Genomic DNA, 17,595 nt, shown 5'->3' with positions numbered 1-17,595 from the left:
TCCATCAACCACAACAGCTGGACCTCTGTGTTATTTCCAATCACCATGTTTTTAAAAACGATGCTCTCCAGAGTTCTTTTAAAAAGGCAAAAAAGAAAAAAAGAAAAACGGAGCCACGGAGCAAAATCTATCCGCAAAAGGCTGGATCAGAGCAAGAACATGAGTGAGCGAGCGAGCGAGCGAGCCAGGGTTCCTGTTGCTTTCTCCGAAGACATATGCTGAATTAACCGCCTCCCCCCCCCTCCATTTTCCGTCTTTTTGGAAGTGTGAAAACGCCTATTCTGATCCCGAAATCAGCAGCTATTCACAGCGGTGATTGATCGCTCCTGCAACAAAGGGAGAAGCCGGCGTCTGTTTGTCAACCGCTAATTATAAAATTTTGCAAGATCACGATGGACTTGTGATTAGCAACCCGCTGTGCAAAGATCGACGCGTCCCGGTGCAACGAGCGAGCAATCCGGCGATTGGGGAGCTCTTGGCTTCCGGCTCAGGACTCTGTGCCAGGACAGGCGGCCCTCGACTTACGACCGCCAACGGGGCCCGACATTTATGTTGCTAAGTGAGATGGCGGTCAAAGTGAGTTTTGCCCAGCTGCACCAGCCTTCTCGCCGCCGTCGTTAAGCGAATCACTGCAGGCGTCTTCCCCCACTGACTTTTGATCCTTGGAAGGTCCCCAGAGGGGATCACGTGATCCCGGGAGACCCTGAAACCGTCATATAGGTGGAAGGAGAGGAGAGGAGAGATTTTTGCAGAGAGGAGCCCATTAAAGGCCATGGCAACAGTGGTGAATGCTCAAGATTAAAAGAGAAGAAGAGGAGACTGGACAGCCACTGGTCTGAAATGGTATATGGGGTTTCCTGCCTGGGCAGGGGGTTGGACTAGATGACCTTCAAGGTCCCTGCCAACTTTATTACTATCATTGCTGGATTAATCCTGCGCTTCTCCCAAACCAACTTCGCTTAGCTGCAACACCGCAATCTCTCGAGAACAGCGGGCAGGCGAGGAACGGTCAAGCCTTGGGCCATGACACAATCTGGACATTTGTTGAGGGATTTTGGCCGTGCCGTTCCACGTGGCTGCCCAAAATTGGCATTCAGCCTGGGAACTGCTCACTTTTAGGATAAAAACAAAAACAACCCAGGAGGGGTCCACACACAAGGGTTTTACGGCATTTAACTCACTGTCTGCGTTCACACAACACACGGTTCAACCAAACAGGCTGACTTCATAGGACACACAAACACACACAGACACACACACACTCGGAAGTCCCAGAAAGATTAGCCGAGGGTAACACCACCACCCAGTGACCTGGTCACGCCTGTTGTGTGAACACCACCTACTGGTCAGGTTTGTACAAGACAGCCGACCTAGTCCGTGGCTCCCCCACCCCCAAAGTACAGGCAGTCCTCGACTTACGACAGTTCATTTAGTGACCATCCAAAGTCACGACGGGACTGGGGGGAAAAAGGTGACCTAGGACCGTTTTGGACGCACGTTGCAGCATTCCCCACGGTCAAGTGATCCAAACTGACTCTGATTTAATTTTATTCCCATTTCCTTGTGGCCAATTTCCCTTTGCTCACCTCTAAAGTGCCTCTCTTGCTAGGATTCAGGATAAGGAATTTTTTCAGCAGGTTCTCGCAGTCCGTGGACATGTAGAAGGGGATACGATACTTCCCCCTCAAAACCCGTTCTCGCAGCTCCTGGAAAGGGGGAGAAGGCGCGACGGGGAAGACACAACGTCAACTTTAAGCCGAAGAGGAACCCCCTGCGGGCGCACCCGCGCTTCTCCTTCAAGAGAACTAGAAGCCTCCTCTTGAAACGTTTTAAAACAGTAGTGGCAAACAGTATGGCATGCGTGCCAGAGGTGGCACTTTGGGCATCTGCGCTGCTGCTGCCAGCAGCGGCGCGTGTGCCCAAAGTGCCACCTCTGGCACGTGTGCCATAGGTTCGCCACTCCAGCACAAAGGAGAAGAAGCAGCCGGCTGGCAAGCCCAAGCAGAGGTGGCAGAGCACGCCCACACCCAGCAAGCCAAAGGCCACCCTGAGTGGAGAAAGCCGGATCCCCATCGACGCCATGGCCCCCTAGTCATAGCTAGGGTTGCGTGCCTCCCCCCATCTACGCTGGGCCTTCTGCCCACCACCCCACCCACCAGAGACCCCCTGGATCTCTCCCGACCCTGCCCGGCCCCCACAGGCGTTCCCCCCCCACCATGAGCAACTTCGAGGTGAGCATGACCACCTCCGTGACAACCGCAGCCATGCCCCCACGCTCCCCCTGAGGGCACCACAATGCTTCTGCAGCCCTGGCACTTTGCGATAAATAAGTGGGCTCTGGGGTTGTGGTTTGGGCCCTCGGCCTCTAAAAGCTTCGCCATCGCTGTTTTAAAAGGTTTTAATTTGCAATCTTATTTTTTTTCTGAACTGCCAGCCTCCTGGAATTGTTTGGCCGAGAGGGGAGGATGTAGAGAAATCAAGTCAAAATCAAATTTAAAAAAATAAAATAAAAAATACAGTTTGCGTGGGAGGAGAAGGGCGAACCGTTCCAGGTGGTGTTAAAATCCAAACGGGTTCACTGAGCGGTTGATGGGGGTGGTGTGGTGGACAGCTTTACCTTGAGGTTCTGCCCATCGAAGGGCAGGGAGCCGCTGACCAGTGTGTAGAGGATGACCCCGAGGCTCCAGACGTCCACTTCGGGCCCGTCGTACTTCTTGCCCTGGAACAATTCGGGAGCGGCGTACGGGGGGCTCCCGCAGAACGTGTCAAGCTTGTTGCCGAACGTGAACTCGTTGCTGAAACCAAAGTCTGCAATCTTGATGTTCATGTCGGCATCTAAGAGCAGATTTTCTGCCTGCGGGGGGCGGGGGGGGGAGAAGGGAGAGGGGGAGAAAGGTGGGGGAAAAAAAAGATATTTATAAGGGGCCGATCCACAAGGAGGACTCTGAGTTTTGGGCTGGGAGTCACTGCAGATTAAATCCAAGGTGGGAAAGTTGAGGTTAGATCAAAGAGGCGAGGCTTTGATTTTTTTTTTTTGGGGGGGGAGAGAATCAGGAACCACAGCAACTTTGGGGTCCAGCTGGCGGCGGGGGGGTAATGAAGCGAAGAGGGCGAGACTGGCCTGCCCAATGATAGGCGATCTGCAATTTTTCCCCCAGGTTTCACAAGCATACAGAAGCTGTGGATGCTCCGTCGCTGGAGGTTTTTTAAGAAGAGACCGGACAGCCATTTGTCTGAAAGGGTACAATAGGGTTTCCCGCCTGAGCAGGGGGTTGGACTAGATGACCTCCAAGGTCCCTTCCGGCTCTATCCTGACTCTCAGTCCCGCTTGTCTTTAAGAAGCGCTGCAAGTTTTTCTTTTTTTTTACCGTTAAAGGTAGTCCTCAACTTACAACGCTAATTGAAGTTGTCTCTTTGAAGTTACCGTGGCAGTGAAATAAGGGGGAGACTCTGGCTCCTCACATTTACAACCGCGGTCAAAATTCAGGAACTCGGCACTGGGTGTGTTTACGACAACGGCAGCACCCCGGCGTCCACGAGATCACCATGCGTGGCCTGACAAGCCAGTTTCTGACAAGCAAAATCAATGGGGGAAGCTGGACTCGCTGAAACAACTGCGACGATGCGCTTTAAACAACGGTGGGGGAAATGGCAACAACGGCCTCGCTTTGCAATGAAAGTTCTGCTTCCAACTGCCGTCGTAAGTCAAAGGACTGCCTGTGTTGTTGTTATTATTCTGGGTCACAGAATTTTGGCGTGAATCTCGCCCTTCGCAATTCACGTGCTTTTCGTTTATGCCTGCAAACTGGGGCCGGTTGCCAAAGCAATGCCCAAACCAGCGGCAGAGAGAAGGAATCCTCGACTTACGACCGTTCATTTGGCGACCGTTCAAAGTTACAACGGCACTAAACGACACGAGGTAGGGCTGTTTTTCATCCTTGGCGACCCTTGCAGCTTCCCCGCGGTCACACAGTCAACATTCAAAAGGCTGGGCCGCTGATTCGTAGTTACGACCCTCGCAGGCGATCGATTCCCCCTTTTGCGACCTTCTAAGCAGCCGAGCTCAATTCACAACCGGGTGCCTAACTTTTAACAGCTGCAGGGATTCGCTTCCCAACAGTGGCGAGAAAAGCCGTCAAGAGTGTCGACTGGTGACCCCCAGGGGGAGGGCGTTCTCTGTGGGTGCGCCAGACCTTTGGAACCGTTTACCGGTTGAGCTCCAGATGGCTCCTGACCTTCGCTCCTTCCGCCGTGACCTAAAAACTTATTTATTTGAACAAGCCGGCCTGGTCTGACGGGTTTGGGGTATTTTAATATTAATTTTATCAATTTTATTGTAATTGGGCTACATCATGTAATGCTTTCTTAACTTTTTTATATTGTATTTTTACTGTATTTATTGTCCTGTACACCGCCCTGAGTCCTTCGGGAGAAGGGCGGTATAGAAATTAAATTATTATTATTATTATTATTATTATTAAGTGGGGCAAAACCCGCTTGGCAGGGGTCTCCCTCGGCGACGTAAACGGTGGGCTCAGCTGGGGTCATTAAGTCGAGGACAACCTGCAGGGAACAATGTCAGCAAGCTTCGGCACCGAGTTTGGAGAACGTAAACCAGCATTTCGGGTCTCTCCGGAGTCCCAGCTTTGAAAGCCAGAGAGATCCTTCACTTTCATACGGCTTCAGGCTCAGAAGAAAAGAAAGAGGGGGGGGGGGGGAAGCTCTGGATATTCAATATTAATGCTCGCAATAAACAAACTGGGGGGGGGGAAGAGAAAATCTGATATACCCTGGGGGAAAACAAGCGAGGATGGAGGGCTCCAGCTGCCCTGGGCTCTAACTCCAGATGCTGGCTGGCTACGGATGAAAGACGCGTCAAGAGCGTCTGGCTGGGGAAGAAGGCTTGCCTTAGGCTGCCTTTCAATCCAGGGGCCGTCAGCCACGTTATCCTGACGTGCTTGACGGGAAGGATCGGTGAGGCCAGAGGCAACGGGGTAGGAAGGCGGGCCAAGCCTCCAATCTGAATCAGCGATCTAGAAGAAAAAGCAGGATCTACAGGCTAACAGAGCTGGGAGGCACCTTGGAGGTCTTCTAGTCCAACCCCCTGCTCAAGCAAGAGAGCCGGTGCCATGCCAGACAGGGGGCTGTCCAGTCTCTTCTTAAAGGCCTCCAGTGATGAAGCCCCCACAGCTTCTGAAGGCAAGTCATTCCGCTGGTTAATGGTTCTCACTGTTAAGAAGTTACTCCTTAGGAACAGAACAGAACAGAATAGGAAATAGAGAATAGAATAGAATAGAATAGAATAGAATAGAATAGAATAGAATAGAATAGAATAGAATAGAATAGAATAGAATAGAATAGAATATGAATACAGAAAATAGAATAGAATAGAATAGATGGTGATGGGAATAGAATAGAATAGAATAGAATAGAATAGAATAGAATAGAATAGAATAGAATAGAATAGAATAGAATAGAATAGAATAGAATAGAATAGAATAGAATAGAATAGAATAATAGAATAGAATAGAATACAGAATGGATGATAATAGAGAGAGTAGAGTAGAACAGAACAGAACAGAATAGAACAGAACAGAATAGGAAATAGAGAATAGAACAGAACAGAATAGAATAGAACAGAACAGATCAAGAATAGAACAGAACAGAATAGAATAAGAAATAGAGAATAGAATAGAATAAAGAGGGAAGAGAAGAGAATAGAATAGAATAAGGAAATAGAATAGAATAGAATAAGAAATAGAGAATAGAATAGAATAGAATAGAATAGAATAGAATAGAATAGAATAGAATAGAATAGAATAGAATAGAATAGAATAGAATAGAATAGAATAAGCCACCTTTTCCACTCACCTTCAAGTCTCTATGTACAATGAATTTCTGGTGACAGTACTGCACAGCAGAAACTATCTGGAAGGGAAAGGGGGAAGAAGGCTGAAAAAAAAAACGGCATTTCTGCACCAAGGAAACCAGCCTCAACTCAGCATTAAATCCACCCCAATCTATTTCGCACCCCGTTGCACCCTAGCTGCTCTTCGGGGTTGCATCCCCCATCGCTCGGAGTTGAAGGAGACCGGTGCAGCGAAGAAGTGGGAGCGTGTGTGCATGTGTGTGTGGGAGGGTGTCTTTTCCAAGAAAGAGCTGCATAAATTAGGCCTGGTCGTTGCATCATTCGCACACAGCATCCAGCCTGTGCAACGGGTGGGTGGAGGGTTGACTGTTCCTGCGGAAGAGGGGGTGGGGGCGGGGCGGGGGGGGGGGGCAAAGTTCTTGCAGGGATGAACCAAGAGGTTTCCTCATCCTCTCCTCCTTCCCACCCACCGGTGTTCAGTTCCCAAGTTCCTTCCCTGTCTTAAATTTCCAACTCGACGTTATGACTCATGTTAAGGAACTGATTTTCACATGACACGCCGGCACCCGCTGGTTCAAGGTGGCTTTATAAGGAAAGGAGAACGAGGCCTGGAGGGCACAAGAGGGAGGGGGGGGATTCTCTGGCCTGGGGAATGAGGATGGGTGTTTCCCGAAAGGTGGCCGGGTGAGAAACCCACATCCTTCTCCTGTAAGCCAGGATTCCGTAAGAAGGAAAGTCGAAGGCAGCGGGGAGGCCCGGCCTTAACGTGAACCCTGGAGCAACGAGGGCCAAGAGTTGGCATCCTAACACTTGCATCGTTGCAGTGACCCTGCCGCTTCGCAACGACCGGGTGAGAGAGATAAGGGACTTTAAAAAAAAAAAAGAAGGGTTTTAAAAAAAAAACTCAGGTTGTCAACATCTGGATGAACGGAAGGACTGGGAAAAGCCACCTTTGCAGGCCAAAGGAAGGAAAAGCATCACCCACCAGCCCAACTGACTGGGCAAACGTGGGACTAAAAAGGCTGGCTTGGTGTGGCTGAGAAAAAGGTTTCCGGTTGCCCCTTTACTTTCACCATTCGGCAACACGCAACACGCAACCCGGGAGGTCAGCAAAGGAGGAGATTTCCCCTTCCCCCCTCCCCCTCCCGAATTCAGTTAGCTATCTTTGAATGGCACCTGCCGCCCAAGCTTGATAAAAATTCAAAACGTCGCGCTTATCGACCCCGAGGATCCTAAAGGGGCAGTTTTGGTCAAGGAGGCCAAATTGATCGGGGGCAAAATTTGGGCGGCCGTTTCCCACAGCACCACGGGGCATCCAACTCGGCTTCTCCTCTCTGCTGGGCAGGGGAAGGTGGCAGAGATGCCCTTGGCGGTTCTGCCTTTTCATGGGTTTCATAGGAGGAGGGGGCAGCACCAACCTGTCGGAATTTGGCCCGCGCTTCCTTCTCTTTCATTCTTCCGTGGGCCACTAAGTAGTCAAAGACTTCGCCTGGAGGCAGAGAGAGACACAGAGAGAGAGAGAGGGCAACGAAGCTGCCTTTTCATTTGGAACAGAAATATGGCACATCAATCAGGAAAAAGCGGTAAGAGAGCGGAGTTGGGGCGGGAAGAAATGGGCACGAAAGCTGACCCATTTTCGCAGCCAAACCGAGGTACACGAGGGAGTGTGGCCTGCAGACAGGTATTTCTCAACCTTGGCTAAGTTAAGGTGCACGGACTTCAACTCCCAGAATTCCCCAGCCAAAGGTCCAGCCATTTTAAAGCAGGCTGGCTAAGGAATTCTGGGGGGGGGTTGAAGTCTACCCATCTTAAAGCATGCTGGCTGGGGAATTCTGGGAATTGAAGTCCACCCATTTTAAAGCATGCTGGCTAGGGAATTCTGGGAATGGAAGTCCATCCATCTTAAAGCATGCTGGCTAGGGAATTCTGGGAATGGAAGTCCATCCATCTTAAAGCATGCTGGCTGGGGGATTCTGGGAATGGAAGTCCATCCATCTTAAAGGATGCTGGCTGGGGAATTCTGGGAATGGAAGTCCATCCATCTTAAAGCATGCTGGCTGGGGAATTCTGGGAATGGAAATCCATCCATCTTAAAGCATCCTGGCTGGGGAATTCTGGGAGTGGAAGTCCACCCATCTTAAAAGGATGCTGGCTGGGGAATTCTGCGAATGGAAGTCCATCCATCTTAAAGCATGCTGGCTGAGGAATTCTGGGAATGGAAGTCCAGAAATCGTAAAAGGGCCAAGTTGGAACAGCCCTGGCTTAAAGCGTGATCTGCCAATTCCATCAAAGCTTCCTGGAATTTGGGAACAGGACGGGGGGAAGGAGGGGAGGGGGGAAAACGATGCCCACTCACCTCCGCTGGCATACTCCATGACGAGGTACAGCGTCTTATCCGTCTCTATGACTTCAAATAATTTAACTGAAAAAGACAAACCGGGGAGAAAAGATTAGAAAAAAGACCTGGCCAAACAAAGGAGCCAGAGGCAGCTGGATCGGAAAGGAAGAGGAACACAGGGCTGTAAGGGGAAGAGCAAGCTGTTTAGAGGAAGTCCTCGACGTACGACCGCCACCGAGCTCCAAAAAACTTCCGTTGCTAAGCGGGGCAGCCGCTCCGGGAATTCTGCCCCCTTTCACCACCTTTCTCGCCACGGTTCGTTAACGGAAGCGCTGCAGTTTCTCAAGTTGGCAACTTGGTTGTTAAGTGAAACTGGTCAGAAGGTCGCAAAAGGGGATCAGGTGATCCCGGGACGCTGCCACCGTCCTAAAGGTGAGGCCAGTTGCCAAGCGTCCCGATTTGGATCGGGCGACCGCTGGGGGCTGCTGCAACGGCTGTTCAAGGGTGAAAAACCACCCCCAAGTGCCGTTGCGACTTCGAACGGCCAGTAAATGAAGTGTTGTTAAGCCGAGGACTGCCTGGACTTGGGGAGTGGCACTGCCAGAGGTGGAGGAGGGGAGGGGCAGCCCCCCAAGGCACAAGGACCTGGGGGCTTTCTGCGGCCATGTTGCAGAATTCGACGGCTTTCATCATCGGGAGCGGGATGCTGCCAAAGAGGGCGCCACTTCCCAGATGTGCCGGGAACGCCCTTTCTCCAAACTCCAGCCGGCAAAGCCAGATGTTGAGAGCAAGGAAAGGCTGGGGTGATGCCTGACAGGCAAGGGCCCTCTGCTGCTTCCCACCAGGCAGATGAGGAACCGCCACATCTGGGAGGGAGTAAAGGGGAAGAAAAGGGGGAACTCACCTATATTGGGGTGATTCAGAACCTTCATTATTCGCACTTCCCGGAAGAGCTGGAGGAAATGAAGGGGAAAAAGAAACGGGGACAGTTACTTCCAAGCCTCCAATGGCTGTTACTTCCCTGTCTGGAAGCAGCTTCCCCACCACCACCACCACGGGGCCTTCTGGGTGTGCTGGAACTGCAATTCCCAGAATTCCCCCGTTGACACCAAAGTTCATGGGAAGGAGGGGTTTTGCAGAATACAGGCTGGGGGATTCTGGGAATTGAAACCCACCCATCTTAAAGCATGCTGGGTGGGGGATTCTGGGAGTCGAAACCCACCCACCTTAAAGCGCGCTGGGTGGGGGATTCTGGGAGTTGAAGTCCACTCATCTTAAAAGCATGCCGGATGGGAATTCTGGGAGTTGAAGTCCATCCATCCTAAAGCAGGCTGGCTGGGGAATTCTGGTAATTGAAACCCACCCATCTTAAAGTATGCTGCTTGGTGTGTGTGTGTGTGGGGGGGTGTTTCTGGGAACTGAAGTCCACCCATCATAAAGCATGCTGGCCAGGGAATTCTGGGAGTTGAAATCCACCCTTCTTAAAGTATGCTGCCTGGGGAATCCTGGGGGGTTGAAGTCCATAAAGTGACTAAGTTTGAGAAACACTGAACTAGACTGTTGTTCTCACCGGATTAAGCCTTTTAAACAACGACGTATTAATCTGCAAAGGCCCCAAAGACAAGCCGACTCTGCCTGCAAAGAGGCAGGGTAAGAAGCCCCTAATGATTTCACTCCAGGGGGGAGAAGGAAGATTGTCTGGATGCGGACCTGCAAATCCCAGCAGGAGCTGAGGCTCACGAGAACTTGAGGAAGGTCTCAGGTTTGGCTAAGTCCTGAAACCTCCCATCAGGAAAGAGAGGAACAGGCCTCCAACGATATAAAGAATAAATAAATAAATAATCCCTGTACGTTTGGGACTGCTTTGTAGACAAAAGTGAAGGTTTTCCCTTCAAATTATTCCACTCCAGGGCATTTTTCAGGCCTGCCTTCTCAGCTTTTCCACCAATGGCAGGAAACACCTTCCCCCCCCCACACACACACTCTTGTGGTTCTGTGACATCAGGGACTCTCATTAAAGGCTTCACACCACCATTAAAAAAACACAAAACAAAAAAAAACACACACAACCACACCGGGTTTGGAAACAAAGCGAGATTAAAAAGCCAGCAATTTCACACTCGGCCGGCCAACCAAAGAGAAGGCAGGCCCGCAAAAATTCCGGAACCGTCTCACCTTCTGTAAGCTGGAGGAATTCAACTGCGTCTTGTCGATGATTTTCACAGCCACCTGAAAGAGAAGACAACACAAAAAAGTCACAAGACTGTCTGAAGGGCAGCAAAGGCAGCGAAAAAGAGGCTTGCAAGCTAACAGTGAGTTTTGCCCCTTCTTGACAAAACAATGGAGCACTCTTGGGGGGGCGGGAAAGGAAGATGATAGGAAAGCTTGTTTCTAAAAGAGAGAGAGAAAGAGAGGGAGGGGGGCAGAGAGGGAAGGAAAAGAGAGGGAGGGGGAGAAAGAGGGAGGGGGAGAGGGAGGGAGAGAAAGAGAGTGAGAGTGAGAGAGGGAGGGAGAGAGAGGGAGGGAGAAAGAGAGGGAGGGGGAGAGCGAGAGAGGGAGAGAGGGAGGGGGAGAGAGAGGGGGAGGGAGAGAAAAGAGAGAGAGAGACAGGAGGGAGGGGGAGAGTGAGAGAGGGAGGGAGGGAGAGGGAGAGAAAGAGAGGGAGGGAGAGAGGGAGAGAAAGAGAAGGAGGGGGAGAGAGAGAGGAGGAGGGGAGAGGGAGAGAGGGAGAGGAAGAGAAGAGAAAAGAGAAGAGAGAAGGGAGGAGAGGGAGGGAGGGAGAGAAAGAGAGGGAGGGAAGGGGAGAGAGGGAGGGGGAAAGAGAGGGGAACACAGAGAGAGAGAGAGAGAGAGAGAGAGAGAGAGAGAGAGAGAGAGAGAGAGAGAGAGAGAGAGATAGAGAGAGAGAGAGAGAGAGAGAACTATTCCACATTTCCACATTCCACCCAGGCAGGCAAGTTAGGCCTGAATGCTTTTCCCGGCTTCTCCCAGAAGACTCTCACCTCTTTCCCCGTCAAGACGTGGCGCGCCAACTTGACCTTCGCAAAATTGCCCTTGCCGATGGTCTTCAGCAGGCGGTAGTTCCCAATGTGGGGCTGCTCGTCGGTGGCGGTTGCAGGGACGCGGCCTCGCAGCATGTTGGACTTGGCGCTGGGCTTGGAGTCTGGGTGTCCCAAGGCCGGCTGAAGAGATAGACAGGGAAAGGGGGAAGGAGAGAGGGAGAGAGAGAGAGAGAGAGAGAAATGAGATGAGACGAGTTACGTTTTTATGGAACGCCGCTCTGCCTGCAAAACAAGAGAGTCCTCGACTGACGGCTGCAATTGAGCCCCTTTCTGCTGCTAAGCAAGACAGCGGTTCAGTACGTTTCGCCCCGTTTTACGACCTTTGTCGCCGCAGTTGTGAAGTGAATCCTGCAGTTGGTTAAGTCGCCGACTTTGCTTGTCAGAAGTTTGCAAAAGGGGACCACGTACCTCCACGTAAATATGAGCCAGCCGTGTGCGGCAGCTGCCAAAAAGCCAACACAGTGCTAGGCTGCATCAACAAAGGGATAGAATCAAGATCACATGAAATGTTAATACCACTTTACAAGGCCTTGGTAAGGCCACACTTGGAATGCTGCATCCAGTTTTGGTCACCACGATGTAAAAAAAGATGTTGAGACTCTAGAAAGGGTGCAGAGAAGAGCAACAAAGATGATTGGGGGACTGGAGGCTAAAACATATAGGGAACGGTTGCTGGAATTGGGTATGTCTAGTTTAATGAAGAGAAGGACCAGGGGAGACATGATAGCAGTCTTCCAATCTCTCAGGGGCTGCCCCAAAGAAGAGGGAGTCAAGCTATTCTCCAAAGCGCCCGAAGGCAGGACAGGAAGAACGGATGGAAACTCGTCAAGGAGAGAAGCAACCTGGAACTAAGGAAAAACTTCCTGACAGTGAGAACAATTCACCGGTGGAACCACCTGCCTCCAGAAGCGGTGAATGCTCCAACCCTGGAGGTTTTTAAGAAGAGAGCTGGACAGCCATTTGTCTGAAGTGGTCTAGGGTTTCCTGCCTGAGCAGAGGGGGGGCTGGACTAGATGACCCCCAAAGTCCCTTCCAACTTTATTATGAAGTGTGCGTAGCCACTGCTCACCCAGGTGGATCCGCGCAGGCTTGCACGCTCGCCTGCCACTTGCGCGGCCTGCTTCCGAAGGGGCTGCGGCCCAGGGGGTTGGGGACCCCCGAGTTTGAGGATATTTTCATTAATGGATGATTTCACATCTCTCCAGAAGGGACGGATGTGGGGCAGAGCCAAAGGTTGCCAAGAAAGAAAGCCATAAAAAGCTGAGCAGGCTAAGAATCCAAGGGACGCCTCACCTTGCGGCTGCTTCAACCTGCAGATAATAATACCACATCCCGTGCGGCAATGCAAGTTGTGCCCACCCGTCACCTGCTGCTCATTGCATCTAGCCTGCCGTAACGGTGCCCATTTCACACAGGGGGAAATGATAACCGAGAACGCGCTGCGGGTCGCCTGGGCACGTCAAGAGAGCGCAGCTGAGACCTGAGGAGCTGCAAGGTTCCATTAAGACAAGAGACAGCGCCCAAACCACCCTCGCGAGAGACTCGGGCAGGCTGAGGATGCGTAGCGACAAAATAATCTTCGTGATCTTTACCTGTCACCCTTGCTTGAATAGAACAACAGAATTGGAAGGGACCCTGGAGGTCTTCTAGTCCAACCCCCTGCTCAAGCAGGAAACTCTACACCAGGGGTCTTCCAACCTGGCCCTTTTATGACTCGTGGACTTCAAGTCCCAGAATTCCTCAGCCGGGCTGAGGAATTCTGGGAGTTGAAGTCCACGAGTCATCAAAGGGCCCAGTTGGAAGACCCCTGGCTCTATGCCCATTTCAGACAAATATCAATCTCTTCTTAAAAGCCTGCAGTGCTGGAGCACCCACAACTTCTGGAGGCAGGCGGTTCCACTGGTTAAATTGTTCTCACCGTCAGGAAATTCCTCCTTAGCTCCAGCTTGCTTCTCTCCTGGATTCGTTTCCACCCCGTTGCTTTTCGTCCTGCCTTTCAGGTGCTTTGGAGAATGAGGGTGACCACCACCCCCCTCTCTTTAATGGCACCCCCTTAGATATTTTGACCATTTCCACCCCAAAATCCATCGTCAGCTTTTCACGCCGCTGCTGCGATGTTGCCCAGCGATTGTCCGCCAGGCAGTTAGTAGCGCCATGCGCCCTTGGCCCTTCGGAAACAGTTCCAAAAATGTGCTTCGGATTCCCCCACCACATGACCCCCCACCACCACACTGCTATTCACGTTTCTCAGGCTTAACGAGCTAATTGATTAAAGTCAACGTGAATTCAGAGCCCCGGGGTGGGTGGGTGGGTGGGTAGGGGGTGGGCGGGCAGCCCTGGTAATTAGAAGATGGGAATAAATCGTAATTTTACGACTCTGATTGCGCTCTACACCCTTGGCTGTGGCTGTTGGCCTGCTCTTCTCCAGAGGAGTTGGTGCTTGGTCAACAACACCCCACCAAGCAGGCCTAATAAAGGATTATTTGAAGGGGGGGGAGAGATAGCAGAGGCAACCGCTGAAAGACAGCACAACAGATTTGACAACTGGTATTTCAGGATAGCAAAGGATTCTTTTCTTTAAAAAAAATAAAATAAAATCTTTTTTTTAAAAAAACCAGGTTATAGTTGCCTGACCGGTGTTGGTTGTAACAATTTCCTGAAGACAATCTGCACACTGCGGACAGGTTCTACAATTGTTAAACTAGGAACCGCAAAGGCATTTTTCTTTTTGAGTTTATGCGGGGATGAAGAATAGAATACAACAGAAATACGAAATAGAATAGAATAGAGTAGAATAGATGGAAATAAAGAATAGAATAGAATAGAATAGAATAGAATAGAATAGAATAGAATAGAATAGAGTAGAATAGAATAGAATAGTATAATGAAATGGAATAGAATAGAATAGAAATAAAGAATAGAATAGAATAGAATAGAATAGAATAGAATAGAATAGAATAGAATAGAATAGAATAGAATAGAATAGAATAGAATAATGGAATGGAATGGAATAGAATAGAAATAGAATAGAATAGAATAGAATAATGGAATGGAATGGAATAGAATAGAAATAAAGAATAGAAATAGAATAGAATAGAATAGAATAGAATAGAATAGAATAGAATAGAATAGAATAGAATAATGGAATGGAATGGAATGGAATAGAATAGAATAGAATAGAAATAAAGAATAGAATAACGGAATGGAATAGAATAGAAATAAAGAATAGAATAGAATAAAATAGAATAGAACAGAATAATGGAATGGAATAGAATAGAAATATAGAATAGAATAGAATAGAATAATGGAATGGAATAGAATAGAATAGAAAAATAGAATAGAATAGAATAGAATAGAATAGAATAGAATAGAATAGAATAGAATAGAATAGAATAGAATAGAATAGAATAGAATAGAATAGAATAGAATAATGGAATGGAATGGAATAGAATAGAAATAGAATAGAATAATGGAATGGAATGGAATGGAATAGAAATAAAGAATAGAAATAGAATAGAATAGAATAGAATAGAATAGAATAGAATAGAATAATGGAATAGAATAGAATAGAAATATAGAATAGAAATATAGAATAGAATAGAATAGAATAGAATAGAATAGAATAGAATAGAATAGAATAGCTTGGAAGGGACCTTAGAGGTCTTCTAGTCCAACCCCTGAGAAACAGACCCTATACCATTTCAGACAAATGGCCTGTCTCTGACTGAGAATAAGCCGGTGGGGGGATCCAGTGGGACCCCATCAAAGCCACATGAGCCCCAAAAGACAGTCCTGGAGGCCAAACAAACAGTGGAGGCTGCTCTTAGATAAGTGAAACCTTTGCAAGGCCTTTGCTCTCCAGAAGCAGCCATTTTGGATCAGAGAAGCCCATAGGCAACATCTCAACAGACCTTTAATCACCTTTTGACCATGGAAGCATCGTCAAAACTGAGGTTTTTCTGGGGAAACATCTGGCAAAAAACAACCCACCACAAGAGATTGGGCGACCAAAGCCAGATTCACTTCACAACCGGGTGGCTCACTTATCAGCTGCAGAGATTCACTTCACAACCGTGGCGAGAAAGGTCGTAAAACGGGGCAAGGTTCACTCAAGACATGTCTCCCTCGGCAACGGGAATATTGGGCTCCGCTGCGGTCGTAAGTTGAGGACACGTTGTATTCGTCGGCAAAGAAGTTAGGTTTGGGCTGCTCACCAGGTTGAAAAAACCCACAGAGGTGGTCTCTCTCTCTCTCTCTGTTTGTGTGTGTGTGTGTGTGCGTGCAGAGATACAACTGGGCTTTCTGTTCTGAAAAGAACACACTTCCTGAACAACTACGAAAGCCTAATACAAGCGTTGCTGCTTTGAAAGAGTCCCCCCAAGAGTCACTTCTACCAAGATAACACATTTAAAAAATGTTTCTGCCCTAGCACAAATGCTTTTATCAATGAATAAAACATGAAATCCATTATCTCTGGAAAACCTTGAGCCATCAAGTACCTGTAGAGGCTGTAAGAAGTGAGCAACATCACTCGTTTCCGGAGGTTCCTAGTATAACAGCATCTTTCTCTCCGGCTCTTCCGGGAAAACCAAGTTAGAGAAACAGGAGCTGAACACAGAATAACTGACTTGGAAGGGACCTTTCGAGGTCTTCTAGTCCAACCCCCTGCTCGAGCAGGAAACACTATGCCGTTTCAGACAAACTGCAGTCTAATCTCTTCTTGAAAACCTCCAGTGAGGAGGGAGGAAGGAAGGAAGGAAGGAAGGAAGGAAGGAAGGAAGGAAGGAAGGAAGGAAGGAAGGAAGGAAGGAAGGAAGGGAGGGTAACAGAATAACAGAGTTGGAAGTGACCTTGGAGGCCTCAATATTTTGCTAACATACATTGTGCACACACCATCCTGAAACAAGCTCTTCGGGGGGGGGGGAGGCTTAGAAGTTTAAGGGACCCCCCCCAGTTTAAAACAATCAAAGGGAAGAAAAAAATCACAAGGCAGCTATTGTGGGAATATATGACAGACGGCAGCCAGGTCAATAAACGGTTAAGAGTGCAAAGATCATTTAAAAAACCACCCAAAAAACGGGAGCGCAAAGCCACAGATCTTAAGTAGGTGAAGCACACCAGGGTTACGACGACAGCAAAGGCAAAAGCTAAAATGGCTGGGCTGTTTTCATGGCAAAGCAAAGGGCTGGAACATGCCACCGAGCCGCCGGCAGCAAGAGCAGAGGCGGAAATTGTGTTTACTGCACAGCGCAATTAGCCGCCAAGGCAATTCTTGCCTTGGGGGCTCATCCAGCAAAGGGGAATGGCTAAACCGCGGGGTCTTCAGACTTGGCAAACTCGAAGACTTGTGGACTTCAACTCCCAGAATTCCTCAGCCAGGCACTCTGGGAGTTGAAGTCCACAAGTCCTAAAAGGGCCAAGTTGGAAGACCCCAAGCCACCCTGTCCCAGGACGTCCTCGACTTACAACCATTTTGTTTAGCTGTATTCATTCAACCTTTCCCATGCCAAGAAACCTTGGGCTCACGGGACCTCCGTTAAAGCCAATGGGGGACCTTAAAGCCAATGGGGGAAGCCGGTTCCGCTTCCCGGCCGCGCGGTTCACTTAACAACGGCAGCGACTGACTTAACCACCGTGTCCCAAAGTTGCAAAGCCGGGCAGTGCTCACTTAACAAGCACCTTGCTTAGCAACGGAAATTGCGGTCCAACTGTGGTCGTAAGCTGAGGGGCTGTCATCTCCCTTTACGGGTTCACCCTCAACTTGAAAACGGTTTGCTTAGGGACCGTTCAAAGTGACGACGGCGCTGGAAAAGGCGACTTACGACCATTTCCCCACACAGCCGCTGCAGCTTCCCCGTGGTCAAGGCGATCAAAATTCGGACCGACTCACATTTGCGACGGTTGCCGTGTCCCGGGGCCACGTGACAAACAAATTCAATCCAGATTCGCTTAACCACGGGGCAAAGCTCCCTTTAAGAAATGTCTCGCTTAGCGGCAGAAACCTGAGGCTCCATTCTGGTCGTTAAGTTGAGGACTACCTGTATTATTCACCGGGGCTTCTCTGTATTCTGTTAGGGCAAATTTCCGGCTGGGAGCAAAAAAATAAAAAATAAAAAAAATAAAAATAAAAAAAAATGATTCCATTTGTGCCGAAGCGTTTGGCTTTTCAAAGCAGCCACTCCTTTGGATGATGTCAGAAGCGGCCCCTTTTCTAAAGGTGATTCAGACCTTGTCGCCAAAGCGGGACTCCTGTGGCATGACTCCCTTCCACCTCAAGAGAACAACCCAGAAGCGCAAGGCTGGTCTTCCAAGCAGGAAACGCATCC

General features: G+C 49.4%; 1 protein-coding gene across 12 annotated transcripts in view; it reads right to left on the bottom strand.

Moving 5' to 3' along the window:
• Positions 1 to 17,595, bottom strand: part of MARK2 (microtubule affinity regulating kinase 2) — a 98,371-nt gene that overhangs the window by 21,672 nt on the left and 59,104 nt on the right. For 10 of the 12 annotated variants that reach the window (XM_081340434.1, XM_081340440.1, XM_081340441.1 and 7 more), the window contains exons 2-9: positions 11,210 to 11,389; positions 10,383 to 10,436; positions 9,112 to 9,160; positions 8,226 to 8,291; positions 7,288 to 7,358; positions 5,872 to 5,928; positions 2,618 to 2,854; positions 1,587 to 1,706 (exon numbers count right to left, since the gene is read on the bottom strand). In XM_081340434.1, coding sequence (XP_081196560.1) covers positions 1,587 to 1,706; positions 2,618 to 2,854; positions 5,872 to 5,928; positions 7,288 to 7,358; positions 8,226 to 8,291; positions 9,112 to 9,160; positions 10,383 to 10,436; positions 11,210 to 11,389 — 834 coding nt within the window. Of the gene's footprint in view, positions 1 to 1,586; positions 1,707 to 2,617; positions 2,855 to 5,871; positions 5,929 to 7,287; positions 7,359 to 8,225; positions 8,292 to 9,111; positions 9,161 to 10,382; positions 10,437 to 11,209; positions 11,390 to 15,768; positions 15,920 to 17,595 lie in introns of those variants that run through there. The other 2 variants (XM_081340442.1, XM_081340445.1) reach the window with 2 other exon arrangements.

The sequence above is a fragment of the Vipera berus genome (genome assembly GCF_964194415.1).
Source record: "Vipera berus genome assembly, chromosome: 16".
Taxonomy (NCBI): Eukaryota; Metazoa; Chordata; class Lepidosauria; order Squamata; family Viperidae; genus Vipera; species Vipera berus.
This window is presented reverse-complemented; position numbering and strand designations above follow the sequence as displayed.